Source organism: Lontra canadensis, unplaced genomic scaffold (assembly GCF_010015895.1).
Source record: "Lontra canadensis isolate GAN:19392208 unplaced genomic scaffold, GSC_riverotter_1.0 scaffold180, whole genome shotgun sequence".
NCBI classification, from domain to species: Eukaryota; Metazoa; Chordata; class Mammalia; order Carnivora; family Mustelidae; genus Lontra; species Lontra canadensis.
The window spans coordinates 1851411-1865356 of NW_022631174.1; the positions used below are offsets into that span (position 1 = coordinate 1851411).

The 13946-nt window shown below is 49.5% G+C and overlaps 1 protein-coding gene across 4 annotated transcripts in view; it reads left to right on the forward strand.

Moving 5' to 3' along the window:
• Positions 1–13946, forward strand: part of SLC43A2 (solute carrier family 43 member 2) — a 39156-nt gene that overhangs the window by 15296 nt on the left and 9914 nt on the right. For all 4 annotated transcript variants that reach the window (XM_032846736.1, XM_032846739.1, XM_032846740.1 and 1 more), the window contains exons 6-8: positions 11573–11665; positions 13130–13263; positions 13349–13551. In XM_032846736.1, the coding sequence (XP_032702627.1) occupies positions 11573–11665; positions 13130–13263; positions 13349–13551 (430 nt within the window). The remainder of the gene's footprint in view (positions 1–11572; positions 11666–13129; positions 13264–13348; positions 13552–13946) is intronic.

The window sequence follows — 13946 nt, forward strand, 5'->3', positions numbered from 1 at the left end:
TGTTTGTTTTTTTTTTTTTTTTTTAAGTGTTTTCTAAGAACTCTTTGATCTATAAAAACAAATTTGCTGTCTTTCTGGGTGAGCAAGGGATCTTACCCTAGGGTTTTAAGGCCTCTGGGTGATCATGAATAAGCTTAAGGTAGGCTGTACTTCCCTTGAGTGTATGCAAGCAAACTGTGTACGTGCTGGTGCATTTTTTTTGTGGCTCTGTTGCTTTCCTCAGCCTCTAATAGGTCTGTGTGAAGGTCAAAAGCACTGCGTAGGAACACTTGCATTAGCTCCTCACTGTCCTACCTGGAGTCAAAGGTACACAAGATAACACAGTGAGACCATCTGATTGTTAACCTAAAGGCTTTGGTTAGCAGAGATCTGTTTAAGGGAGCTTGGTGGCTTGTCTCCTAAGGCTTGTCTCCATTCTTGGGTCTAGAGCAGTGGGGAGCAAACTGCAGCCCCCCAGACCAAATTCAGACCACTGGTAGGTGTGGGCAACCCAGCTGGGTGGAGGGACTGGCGGTGAAAGAATTCACCCAAGGCAGAACAAAGGAGATAGAAGTTTATTGAACACACCGCAGGGGAGCAGCCGGCCAGGACAGCAGGACAGGGAGGCAGAGACTGTCTGCCAGGAGGCAGTGCTGGGGGCTGTGGTTCAGGTGGGGAGTGAGGAGGTATGGGAATGTGTGGAATTTTCCTTTTTTGGTACCTGTGCCCAGTTGTAAGTCACCCTTTCGTCAGCTAGGGCTTGCGGCTGTTTCTGAGGTGGGTCTGCGGATGGGTCTGTTTGCGCTTGGCCCAGGGGTCCCTGTGGGCCCTTCTACCCCACTTGGCTTCCAGTGCTCACGCCTGCTGCTTAAAAGCTGCCAACTGTGGTTGATGGGGGGAGGATTATAAACAAAGTTTTGTTTTTTTGTGTTTTTCAAAGATTTTATCCATTTATTTGAGAGAGAGAGAGAGAGAGAGTGTGCACGCGTGTGCGCGCGCGCGCGCACTCACACACACACACGGGAGCAGGAACAGGGTGGGGGGGCAGAGGGAGAGGGAGAAGCAGGCTCCCTGCTGAGCCGGGAGCCCTACTGGGGCTCGATCCCAGGACCCTGAGATCCTGACCTGAGCCAAAGGCGGATGCTTAACCCACTGAGCCACCCAGGTGCCCCCGTGAACAAAGTTTCATTGGAACGCAGCTATGCCTACTATTTACTACTGTCTGTGGCTGCCTTTGTGCTGCAGGGCAGAGTGAGGTAGTTGTACAGAGACTATCTGGCCTGCAAAACCTAAAATATATGTTATCTGATGCTTCACACCCTTTGGTCTAGAGGCGCCAAGAAGCTGCTCAATTCCTCTATCAGGAAAGCAGGGGCTGACACCCACTCCCTCACCCCACCTCCTGCTGTCACCCCCTTCTGTGTACGTGGGCCAGCTCCCTCAGCACTTTTTAAGTCATGTTCCCCCTCCACTGCTGCCCCAGCCTGGGGGATCTCAGTGGGTGTTCTCCTGTCCAGCAGGGTCTCAGAGGAGGACTCTCATGGCTCTCCTTTCCAGAATAGACCCCAAAAGCGGAATGAGAAGCAGGTCAGCGAGGACAGAGCTGGAGCTCTTGGGCAATGTTTTAGGGCTGGCCGAGACTTCTGCGGAGCAGAGCCCAATCTCATTCTGACACAGCCCAGGCCTTTAAAAAGCAGAACTGTCAGGATTGGCTCCCAAAGACGCCAGGCTAGCCGCACAATGGCACTTTGTGTTTGTGTCTCCCACCCATGTTCTAATTTGGGGGACAAAGGAGTCTTCAGGGTCACCTTTAGGAGCTCCCTAAATCATATCTCCTACAACTTCATTGGATAATCACTATGTGATAACCTGGGAATCTGGGGGAATGTGTTGCCATGGAAACCTTAATTTGGGGACTTTCTGAGTTCTTAGGAGGTTTGTGTTGCATGAGCTGTGGTATAAATAAAGTGACCAGGGGCTGTGAGCTATCACCCCATTGGTGGAGGGGGGCCCCTGGGTTGGCAGAATGCCTTTTCCCCCCACAGACTGGGGCAAGATAGCCAGTGGAGCCTGAGGTCTGTACTCGTGGGTGATCCTTGCCCCTAGAGGGGAGGCTCAGAGGGGCAAGACTGGATTCCACGCTAGATGGGCTGCCTGCCAGTCGGGGGCCTTTCCCAGGTCCCCACAGCAGAGGGTCTGAGCTGGGCCTTGAGACAGCCTTGGAGGAGGAGGGTGGTACTTCATGGGAACATAGCACTCCCCGGGGCGGAGAGCCTCCGCTTCCCCACTGGACATCTGGACAGCATACTTTGGTCTGTTTGCCCAGTGTCTAACGTTTATACAACCCTTTAACTCGCTTCATTGGCTGGAGTGCAAACACCGGCCGGCGGCTGAGGCAGTGTCTTTGGGCTGCCACCCCGCAATCCACGGCCTGGGGTTGCTTGGAGATGGGAGCAGATGCAGCTAACATTGTGGACGCATCTTTTCCACTTCATTACTCGCCGGCCCCCCACCCCAGGCCCCGTCCATGTGGGTGGGACAGGGAGTTCTGAGCTGGAAACCTCCAGGAGAAGCGGTTACAAAATGTTGTCAGGGTCCTCAATGAAAAATTTCTCTGTGGACTTTTCCTATTTGACTCTAAAGTCTGACTTTCAGTCTGAGGAAGAAATGATCCCATGGGATTTGGGACCAGAGTTTGATGAAAACAAAATAAACAGCCTTCTTCAAATACTGAGAAAAGATGAAGAAAAGGCATCAGGGTACAGCAAGGAAGCACATGTGCCCTGGCAGGGGTGGGGTGGGGTGGTGGGAGTTTGGTATTTCTGCTTGGCCGACCCATTTCCACAATCAGGAGACAATCCCCACAGCACCCCAGCCAGCCCTCTGGGAGCCTGGGTGAGAGGTGAACACAATTCCCCATGCCTGGAGCCAGTTCTGCCTTTTGGTTTCTATCCTGTGCCTTAAGAACCCAAAATAGCCAGCTGATCGCCATTGACCTGGGAAAAATTCACCCATCAGAAGGTGTTTTCCATTGTGAGTTTGCTTCACCATGTGACACGTCCAGCATCCGGGGGTGAACAGAAAGTGTAGTGGAGGCATCAGCAGGGCTGGGCCCTGCTGGGAAGGCGAACGAGGTAGTTTCAGGAGTGGAGTCCCTCCTCCCCACCCCTTGCAGCACTGGAGCGGAAAGGTGACCACAAGGACCTTTTCCTGGCAATGTGCACTTGGAGCTGCCAGGTTGTTTGGGGTTGGGAAATAGCCCAGCTTTGCTGAGTCTGCTTGTCCAGACTAGTACATGGATCCCAGCCTATACAGGTTGTACAGAGCTCTGGGTGTGTCCACTAGCCACCTCTGGACAAGGCTCACCTCTGGAAGGGGCCTTGTGGCTTTTCCCTGAGGCCCAGGGCATGTCCCCAGCTGGTGGGCTTGGGAGACCGCGGATTTGCAAAGTCAGTGTGAGGGGAAACATGGTGGCCCTTCTCTCCCTGCCTGCCAGCCAAGGCCTGTCGTGGGGGTCCCTGAGTAGAGAGGCATCTTAGAGAGGGTCCTCCAAGGAGGCCAACCTGTCATCACCATCCTGGAGCCCAGGCCTCTGGGTCTTCTTGTCCAGGAGCCCTGTTCCGTGGCCAGGACTCGGGGCCGGGGACGGCGGGGGGGCGGGGGGGGGCGGGGTAGGCGGGTGCTGCCTGCAGCTGCTGTTTTCCCCTCTGGGAAGGTCACACAGCCAGAGCCTGTTTACAGGGCAGCCGAGGGGCTGAGAATGAGTCACCACTGTATCCCCGAGCAAGCAAGGCCGGCTTGGAGAGGCTGGGTTCTGCCCTGCAAGCCTGTTCCAGCCCCGGCCCTTGCAGAAGCAGCTCAAGTGGCTGGGAAGCACCCGGAGCCTGGGGAGGGGGCCTGTGTTCCGTACCTGTGAGTGCAGTCATGAAGCCAGAATCAGGAAGCTGCCCCTTCTGAGTGTTTTCCCCTGTCATCTGTCACTGTAGCAATGGGTCTGGCTTCCTACTTGGCAGCACAGCTGGCTCTTCCCCTCCACCCAGCCCTCTAGGTCCACAGTAGGGCACTCTGCTCCGTGCTCAGCCATCACTCCCATCACCAGGGCTTCAGAGTAGCTGCCCTGTGCAGAGCAGGTTGTTTGGAGGCAGGAGGACGGGGAGGGTGGGAGGGAGGAGGAGACAGATACGAGGATGAAAGAGGAGAAAGTCCACAGCAAATGCAAGTCCATTTGAAGGTGCAGCCCCGGACCATTGGCAGGTCCCAAAGGAGCATCAGAAGGGATGTGGAAAACCTCTAGTGGGAGAGCAGACTGAAAGCTTAATCAGGAACAAATAGAAGGTGAGAGGTGAGGGTAATTGCCTTGGAGACCAAACTGAGGTTTCCAAGGGAAGAGTAGCCCAATGCTGCCTAATGCAGAAACTTGACCCGCTTTGAATCCCAGATTTGATCCTGACTGGTCTGGGGGAGTCACTTGATGCTTTTAATCCTTGAGTTTTATACCCAATAAGGGTAAGAAATTACACCTACCTTATAAGGTTGTTTTGAGTGTTTTTAAGATAATACCTGTAGTAGGCATTAAAAATTTATTATGACAGTGCTATTATTATATGTTATACTAATATAATTATGCTGTTATTATATATTATTATTTAATAATAAGGAAAATTCTCTAATCAAGCTGCTCCTAGGCACAGCAAATAAGCGAAATCTCCTGGCAGGCATGGCAGCTTTTGGAGGAAGGGAAGGAAGCCGCTTAAAGGATAAAACACAATTAGTATTAACATTTAAAAAATAATTAATGTCCTTAGGGAGATCCTTTTCTTCTGCGATTGCTACCACACACTGACTATAGCTGGGATGTTTGTACTTTGGATTTCACTGGCCAAAGTCACCCTTGATGTTCTTTTCAGAGATTTCATCTGAAATGCTAGGTAGACCCTAAAAGCTGACACACACTTTGACTTCCTATTTAAATACTTGTATTGGTCAAAAACAAACAAACAAAAACAAAAACAAAAAACAAACCCACCATGAACTAAGAGGAAGTTAAAGGACAAACTAGGAAAACATACCTGCAGTTCATGGATGAACTATGACTCTTTAATATATGAAAAGCCTGTATAAAATCCTTATGGAAAGACTAATATCCTCACAGGAAAAAAGGACAAATGAGGAATATAAATGACTGGTATTTTTAAAAGATTTTTATTTATTTATTTATCAGAGAGAGAGCAGAAGCAGGGGGAGCAGCAGGCAGAGGGAGAAGCAGGCTCCCCGCTGAGCAAAGAGCCCGATGCAGGGCTCGATCCCAGGACCCTGATGAGATCATGACCTGAGCAATGGCAGCCACTTAACTGACTGAGCCACCCAGGCTTCCCTAAATGACTGATTTTAAAAATTGTAGAAAGTGTTCAAAGTCATTAGTAATCAATAAATATAAATTTTTTAAATTTCTTTTTTTAAATCATGGAATAAGGGGCACCTGGGTGGCTCAGTGGGTTGGAGCCTCTGCCTTCGGCTCAGGTCATGATCTCAGGGTCCTGGGATCAGGCCCCACATCGGTCTCTCTGCTCAGCAGGGAGCCTGCTTCCCTTCCTCTCTCTGCCTGCCTCTCTGCCTACTTGTGATCTCTGTCTGTCAAATAAATAAATAAAATCCTTAAAAAAAAAATCATGGAATAAGTTCTATATATGTGGTATTAGAGAGAATAGTATAATGATTTCTGTGTACCCATCTTACAACTTGAACAGTTATCAGCTCATAACCAGCCTTGCTTTGTTACTGTTTCCACCCACCACCCAGACTGTTTTGAAGCAAATATCAACCATTGATTCACTTCATTTATATATACAAAGAAGTGGATTTTAAAACAAGGGTGTTGGGTGCCTGAGTGGCTCAGTCAGTTAAGCATCTGCCTTAGGCTTGGGTCATTATCCTAAAGTCCTGGGATCAAGTCCTGCTTGGGCTCCCAGCTCAGCGGGGAGTCTGCTTCTCCCTCTCCTTCTGTCCTGTGTTCATGATCTATCTCTGTCTCATACACTCTCTCCCTCTCAAATAAATAAAATGTAAAAAAAAAATAAATAAAGATAAATAAAAAAAGGATGTTGGTAAAGTGGCAAATATTAAAAATAACGGTAACACACGGTGCTGGAGTGGATACAGTGAAATAGACACTCTACTATGCTGCTGGTGGGAATTACCATTTGTTGTAAGTTTTCTGGAAGGCAGTTTGGCATGGAATATCACAGAAACTTAAAAGTATGTATTCCCTTTTGCCTAATGATTCTACTTTTGGGAATTTACCTTAAGGGAATAATAGCTATGTACACATATGTTTATCTTTAAGAATGTTAATTAAAAAGGACCTCAGTTCCAACATCAGAGAAATGGTTGCATAAATTATAGACCATCCAGATAAGGAAATACCAGACAGTCATTACAAATTATGTTGAAGGTGAATACTAAGAAAACATTTACAGGGGTACCTAGCTGGCTCACTTAGTGGAGCATGACACTCTTGACCTTGGGGTCATGAGTTTGAGCCCGATGCTGGGTGTAGAGATTACTTAAAAATAAAAGATAATAAAAAGGGCACCTGGATGGCTCAGTCAGTTGAACAGCCGACTCTTGATTTTGGCTCAGGTCATGATACAGGGTTGTGGATTGAGCCCTACGTGGGGCTCTACAGTCAGCACAGTCTGCTTGTCCCTCTCCCTCTGATCCTTCCCCTGCTAGCATGTACACGCTGTCTCTCAAATAAATAAAGTCGTTTTAAAATTTATTTTTATTTAATTTTTTAAAAAGATTTTATTTATTTGACAGAGAGAGAGATAGTGGGAGAGAGCATAAGCAGGGGGAGCAGCAAGCAGAGGGAGAGGGAGAAGCAGGCTCCTTACTGAGCAGGGAGCCTAATGTGGGACTTGAGCCCAGGACCCTGGGATCATGACCTGAGCTGAAGGTAGACCCTTAACTGACTGAGCCACTCAGGCACACCTAAATAAAGAAAATCTTTAAAAAATAAGGGGGCACCTGGGTGGCTCAGTGGGTTAACGCCTCTGCCTTCGGCTTAGGTCATGATTCCGGGGTCCTGGGGTCAAGCCCTGCATCGGGCTCTCTTCTCAGCAGGGAGCCTGCTTCCTCCTCTCTCTCTCTCTCTCCGCCTTCCTCTCTGCCTATATGTGATCTCTGTCAAATAAATAAATAAAATCTTTTAAAAAAATAAAAATAAAAATAAGGGTGGCTGGGTGGCTCAGTTGGTTAAGTGACTACCTTCAGCTCAGGTAATGATTCTGCAGTCTGCTTCTCCCTCTGACCTCCCCCTTCTTGTGCTCTCTCTCATTCTCTCTCTCAAATACATAAATAAAATATTTTTAAAAAATAAAATAAAAAATTAAAATTAAAATTAAAAATCTTAAATCATTTTTAAAAAATATTTTATTTATTTATTTGAGAGAGAGAGAGAGTGAGTAAAAGAGAGCATGAGAGGGTAAAAGGTCAGAGGGAGAAGCAGACCTCCCTGCAGAGCTGGGAGCCCCATGTGGGACTAAATCCCAGAACTCCAGGATCTTGTCCTGAGCTGAAGGCAGTCACTTAACCAACTGAGCCACCCAGGTGCCCTTAAATAATTTTTTAAAGAAAGAAAAAAGAAAACATATCAAGTAAAAGGAAAAAAATTTGTAAAACAATATGTAGCATATGATCCCAGTTTTATTTAAAAGTTACAGGTATTTGTAGGAAACTGATTAAAGGTAAATATATCAAAATAGTAACATTGACTATATCAGGGTGATTTTTGTGTTATTCTTTCTTTATGTATACTTTGTTTCAGATGTTTTACAATGAACATAACTCGCTTAAAAAAAAAAGATTGTATTTATTTGTGAGAGAGAGAGAGAGTGCGCACACAAGCAGGGGGAGTGGGAGGCAGAAAAGCAGACTCCCCACTGAGCAGGGAGCCCGATGCGGGATTTGATCCCAGAACCCTGAGATCATGAACTGAGCCAAAGGCAGCTGCTTAACTGACTGAGCCACCTAGGCATCCCCATAAATTGCTTTTCTAATCAGGAAAAACAGTCCTAATTTAAATACAAGATGTAGGTGTTGGCCAGAAGGCTGTGTAGTAGTATGGTTTGACCTGAGGCTCTACACCCCCTAGGAATCCCCCTGTTGACCAAAATAACATATTGGGGAGAATTTTCTTGGTGTTGCTAAGAGAGTTGTAGGGAGGGAGAGGCCAAGCAGCAAGGAGGGCAGCTGAAAGGCTCCGGTCCTTGTCTAGGTATAAAGGCAAGGGCCTCATCAGTGGGCCGATGGGAAATCCGTGTCCTTTCCCAGCTTCCTGTTCTTCCCTGTCCTGGATCTCAGGCACCCAAACAACCCATGGTGTTTGCTAGCCCCAAGTCCATTGTTCTCTTGGCTTCTGTCCTCGGTTAGGGTTAAGGCAATTGTGAGATTAAGAAGGTAGAAGGAAAAGGGCTAGCTAGCTAGCTAGCAGGCTGTCTGCCTTTTTAGAGTATTCCCAGCCCTGTGAAAAGTTGGAGACGTTCTTTGTGCCCAAAGGTGCCTGCAGCACCAAGAGTGTTTTTCTGGCTTGACTTTGTACCAAGTAGCCTTTCCTAAACCAGGCACTTGGCCTCTATCTGCTCTTCTGGTTGGGTTCTAAGCCCATTTGACCCCTTTCTTCCTTCATTTCCTGTGACTGGAGTGGCATCCCCAGTTGGAATGGTTCCCTCCTTCCATATAAGCAAAACAAATCTTTGGATTCTCCCTGAGGCGGAATGCCTCCCAGAAGTGACTCCCCTACAAGGCTGCCTTACTGGATCAACCAGCACAGGGCAGCCCAAATATGTGAACTCAGGAACCAAGGCAGTCCTCTGAACCACAGCGTATCTGGGAAGCAGATGTGCAGAGTGAGACTGGCACCTTTCTGTTTCACCTCAGGGTTCCCCGGGCACAGAGGAACATGTCACATTTCCTCTATTTCCTGCTGGGGGGAATTTCTCTATGCTCTTTCTCCCTCTTAGACCCTGTCTGAGAAGCCTGAGTGGACAGAGGGTCCACTCTACGTGAGGGCTGGAAGAAGAGCTCTTTGTGTGCTAGGAATTTGGGGGAAGCCTGGATGGCCACCCTGGCCCCATGCCATAAAATGGTTTATTGGCCATATACTATAGATTTATTCATGTTCCTATTTAATCCCAGGATGCCAAAACATCTTAACATCTCTTACTCATGTATTTTTTAACAGCAAATTGAGACAAATTGACATACCATACAATTCACCTGAAATATACAATTCTGTGGTTTTTAGCATATTCAGAGTTGTGCAGTCATCACCATAATCAGTTACATCACCTAAATAGAATCTCTGTACCCATTTGTATTTTCTCCCTATTTACTCCCAGCTACCTCTACCCCAGCCCTGGGCAACCACTCATCTATTCTCTATCTTTATGGACTTGCCCATTCCAGAAGTTTCATATAAATGGCATCACACAATATGTGGTCTTTTGCGACTTCTTTCACCTATCCTAATGTTTTCAAGGTTCATCCGTGTTGCAGTGTGTGTCAGTGCTTTGTTTCTGTTTGTGCCCGAATACCATTCCATTGTGGAGATAGACCACATTTTGTTTCTCCATTCACTCACAGATGGGCATTGGGGTTATTTGCCCTTTTTTGATATTGTGAAGAATGCTGCCGTAAACATTCACGTACAAGTTTTTGTGAGTCCCTACGTTTTTCATTTCTCTTGGGTATAAACCTAGGAGTGAAATTTCTAAGTCACATGATTAACTCTGTGTTTAACTGTTTGAGGAACAGCCAGACTCTCATCCAAAGCGGCCATGTACCGTCTTAAAATCCCACCAGCAGCAGATGAGGTTTCTGATTCCTGTGCAATCTCATTAGTGTGTGTCAGTATCTGATTGTTTTATTATAGCCACCCTAGCAGGAATGAAGCGGTATCTCATTGTGGTTTCGATTTGTATTTCCCTATGATTAATGATACCGAGTATATTTTGGCCATTTGTATATCTTCTTTGGAAAAATGTCTGTTCAGGTAGTTTGCCCATTAAAAAAAAATAGCTTACCTTATTATTGAGTTGCAGGAGTTCTTTATCTATAGACATAGCATCTAGACACACATCCCATATCAGATGTATGATTTGCAGAAATTTACTCTTTTTTGTGTATTGTCTTTTCATTTGGTTGGTGGTACCCCTTGAAGCACAAAAGCGTGTCATTTTGGTGAAGTCCCTTACTCATTTCTTTCTTTTTTTTTTTTTTCCCTTTAGATTTTATTTATGTATTTGCAGAGAGAGACACAGCCAGAGAGGGAACACAAGCAGGGGGAGTGGGAGAGGGAGAAGCAGGCTTCCTGCCAAGCAGGGAGCCTGATGCAGGGCTCGATCCCAGGACCTTGGGATCACGACCTGAGCCAAAGGCAGAGGCCTGACAACTGAGTCAACCAGGCGCCCTGTGTCCCTTCCTCGTTTTTTACTGTGGGCCAAACAGGCAGAAATGGCAAGGGGCAGGAATAGCCAAGTTCAGACTGCCTCCATTCAGCAATAGTGGATGCTCTTGCGCAGGCAGCAGTGCTTCATGAGTAAGAAAACCAGTATGATTCTGGGGAAACGGGAGAGCATAGATGAAGTCCATATGAACAGCAGGTTGGCACTGCTACACAGAGAGTGATCCCCAATGGTCAGGACGCCATGGGCATGAAATGGGAGAGCCATCCAACATGGCAGCGCAGTCTCTCTGGAGGCCAGAGAGACATCTATGAACTGGGTGTTTGGGAGGATATACTTTGCCCAATGTCTGAATCCGTGATACATTGTCGCGTTTACCATGCCTCCGTTTGTGTGGAGTCACAGGGTGGGAGGGGCAGGGAGGGGGTTAGCTTTGAAGTTGTATCAAGCCGTTAGTAAGCTGATGTGAGGTGTGAGGGGGACCTCGCTGGGAAGACAGAGTCTTTCCTTGCCATCGGTTTTCTCAGGTGCCCATCACCTGGAGAGGGAGAGCCCTCCTTGCACTTAGAAATTCAGAAGCAGGAATCCCAGGCTAGTCCCATTGTCAGCCCTGAGGGAACTGTAGATTTCTGATTGGCACCTTCCAGAAGCCTGCTGTCTCAGAACCGAAAGCAGCTTTTGCTGACATCTGGTCCTTCTGGGACGCTGATACTTTTATTTATACAGTGACACTCTCATCCCCAAATAGATTCTTATTTTTAACAGGCTTGCTCCCTTTGAGGGATGCCTGAAGCTCCCAGCTTTGCTCGCTGCTAGCTCAATGTAAACCCTGCAAAGACAGGAAGGTCTCTGGCTTGTGCCTGAAGAGAGGAGGGACAGTCACCAGCCAGGAAGTCTAACAGCTCTGTCTTTACATCCGGAGTCGGAGCTCAGCATTCATCTGGCCTCCCTTATCAAGCTCAGTTCCAAAGGAAAAGCTTCCAATGAGGCGTAATTACTGCCCCTCAGTGACCCAGGAAGGAGAGCAGATAAGAAATGGAGGCTGAAGAGACCCTGATTCCCTCCCCCACTGCCCCCTACCAGTCTACTGCCCATTCTTTCAGCGGGTCCCCTTGCTTCTTGTCTTTCAGCTACCCAACATGTTTGGCGACCTTCGGTCCACGTTTATTGCCTTGATGATTGGATCCTATGCCTCATCCGCAGTCACCTTCCCTGGAATCAAGGTGAGGATGTGGCCAGCCTCCCCCTCTGGCCCTGGTGTCTGAGCTGAGGCCCGTCCTGAGCCTCCTTCAACCTTCTCTGAAGAGGGCAGTAACTGTGGGAGCTGGGGTTGCCCCTCCTGCACCACGCACACCTGGGAGGATGCACCTGGGCACCACGGGGGTGAGGAAGGAAACCACCAGGCTGTGGGGGAGGGAAGATTCAAGCATATGATGCAGGGCGTTACTGCAGGCCGCCTTTGCATTTCTGCCATCTCTGGGCTGCAGTAGAGAAAAGGCTGAGTTAGTCTGTCTCTAGTCAGCCACCCCCCGCCCCGCCACCCCTCTGTTGTTACTGGGCTGTTACTCCCCATTGGCCGGAGCGGGGCTCTTGGCTAAGTTGGTTCAGCTGTTTCCCTCCCAGGCAGGATTCTGAGCCCGTGGAAGTCACGGCAGGGTCAGGAGGAAGCAAACACCTCACAGTCCATCAGTTCCCAGTTTCCACCCCAAATACTGTTGCTCTTGTCGGGCTTCAGGAGCGGTTTCTCCCACCTCTGGCTTCAACACAAGTCAAATCCCCTTTCCTGCAGTGCAGGGCAGGGAGGCCATAGATGAGGAGAAGGAGTCACAATGTGGGCTGGCCACCAGGGAATCCAGGCACTTGGAGGGGGTGGGGCCGGCCATCCTGTAGCCTTCTAGGGATTCTCACACTTCTGGAGTGTAGAGAAGCCTCCAAGTTCCGCCTCCACCTCTTCTTGCTGTCTTACTGCCTCTGCCCTGCCCTGCTCCCCCACTCCTCTTGCCAGGAGTTGGGGAGCTAGGCAGCAGTCTGCCAGGACACTGGGGACTGTCATGTTGGAAATAAATGGTGGCAGTGGCCACAACAGCTAACAGCTACCACGCTCAAGCTCAGTAGGCTTCCCACCTGCCAGGCCCTGTCCCTCTGAGCATCCCACCTGCCAGCCCCCACCACAGCATCAGGAGGGCACATGCCAGTGTTCCGCTCACTTCACAGAGGAGCAAAGGGAGACATCATCTGTTCATTCCTGAAATATTTTTTGGCATCTGCCACGGACACTCTTCAAGGCCCATCAATGGACGAGGCTAGCAGGTTCCTGTTCTCAGGGAGCAGACTAATTAGGGACAAGAAAAGGAATCAAGAAGTCTGTAATCTCAGCCAGGGCTGTTCCCTGGCAACTAGTGATATGACAGTGACGGGGGCAGTCAGGGAAGGCCTTTCCGAGGAGGTGGCATTTGGCCCGAGTTGGAGAGACAGAGGGTTAATAAAGTGCCAGGGCAAGCTGGGATTATTGGAATGCAGGGTATCTGATGACCGGCCCCCTGGGCTGGCAGGGCTGTGCCTTCTCATGCCGCAGCTCAGTGCAGAGAGAGGAGGGCTGCAAAATGCCCCCTGCCCACCCGCCTGCCTTGGCTTCCCTCTGCTAACTCTGCCCCATGGCCCTGTGCCCACCCCATTGTGCCTGTCAGGTCATCTATGACTTCGGTGTCTCCTTCATCATCATCCTTGTGGTCTGGGCAAGCTGCTCTGGATTGGTTTTCCTCAACTGCTTCTTTAACTGGCCCCTGGAGCCCTTCCCAGGGCCGGAGGACATGGACTATTCGTAAGTGGACACGGTGTCTGCCCCTTACCTCCTCCCTGGCCAGGGTCCCGGGGGGCACTGGTGGACACTGTCCTGTGGCCTCCAGGGTGAAGATCAAGTTCAGCTGGCTGGGCTTTGACCACAAGATCACAGGGAAGCAGTTCTATAAGCAGGTGACCACGGTGGGGCGCCGTCTCAGCGTGGGCAGCTCCATGAGGAACAGCAAGGAGCAGGCAGCACTGCAGGAGGGCCATAAGCTGTGCCTGTCCACCATCGACCTGGAGGTCAAGTGCAAGCCGGACGCTGCAGGTACCCACCTCACCAGCCTCACTTTCAAGTCCTGCCTAGGATGTCACCAGGGGTGTCTGCGCCCATGCCTGCACCTCAGCGCTGGGGAGGAGACAGCCAGTCCGACCAGGAAGCCCCAGCCCCCTTCGCCGGGGCCAGCAGCCACCGAGGGCTCTGTGGGTGCTGTCCCAGGCAACTGCCACTGCTTCCCCAAAGGGCAGGCGGCTCCCTGCACCTGGGTTTACAGATGAGCACACTGAGGCCCCAAATGGGTGAGGAGCTCATCCAGCTCAGCTCCCACACCCGGGTGGCCCAAGTCCAGGGCCCACGCATTGCACCTCACGCAGGCCCATCCCTGCATCCAGCACGGGGCGATCTGGGAGGCCAACCAGGCCTCCCTATACGGCCCACTGAGC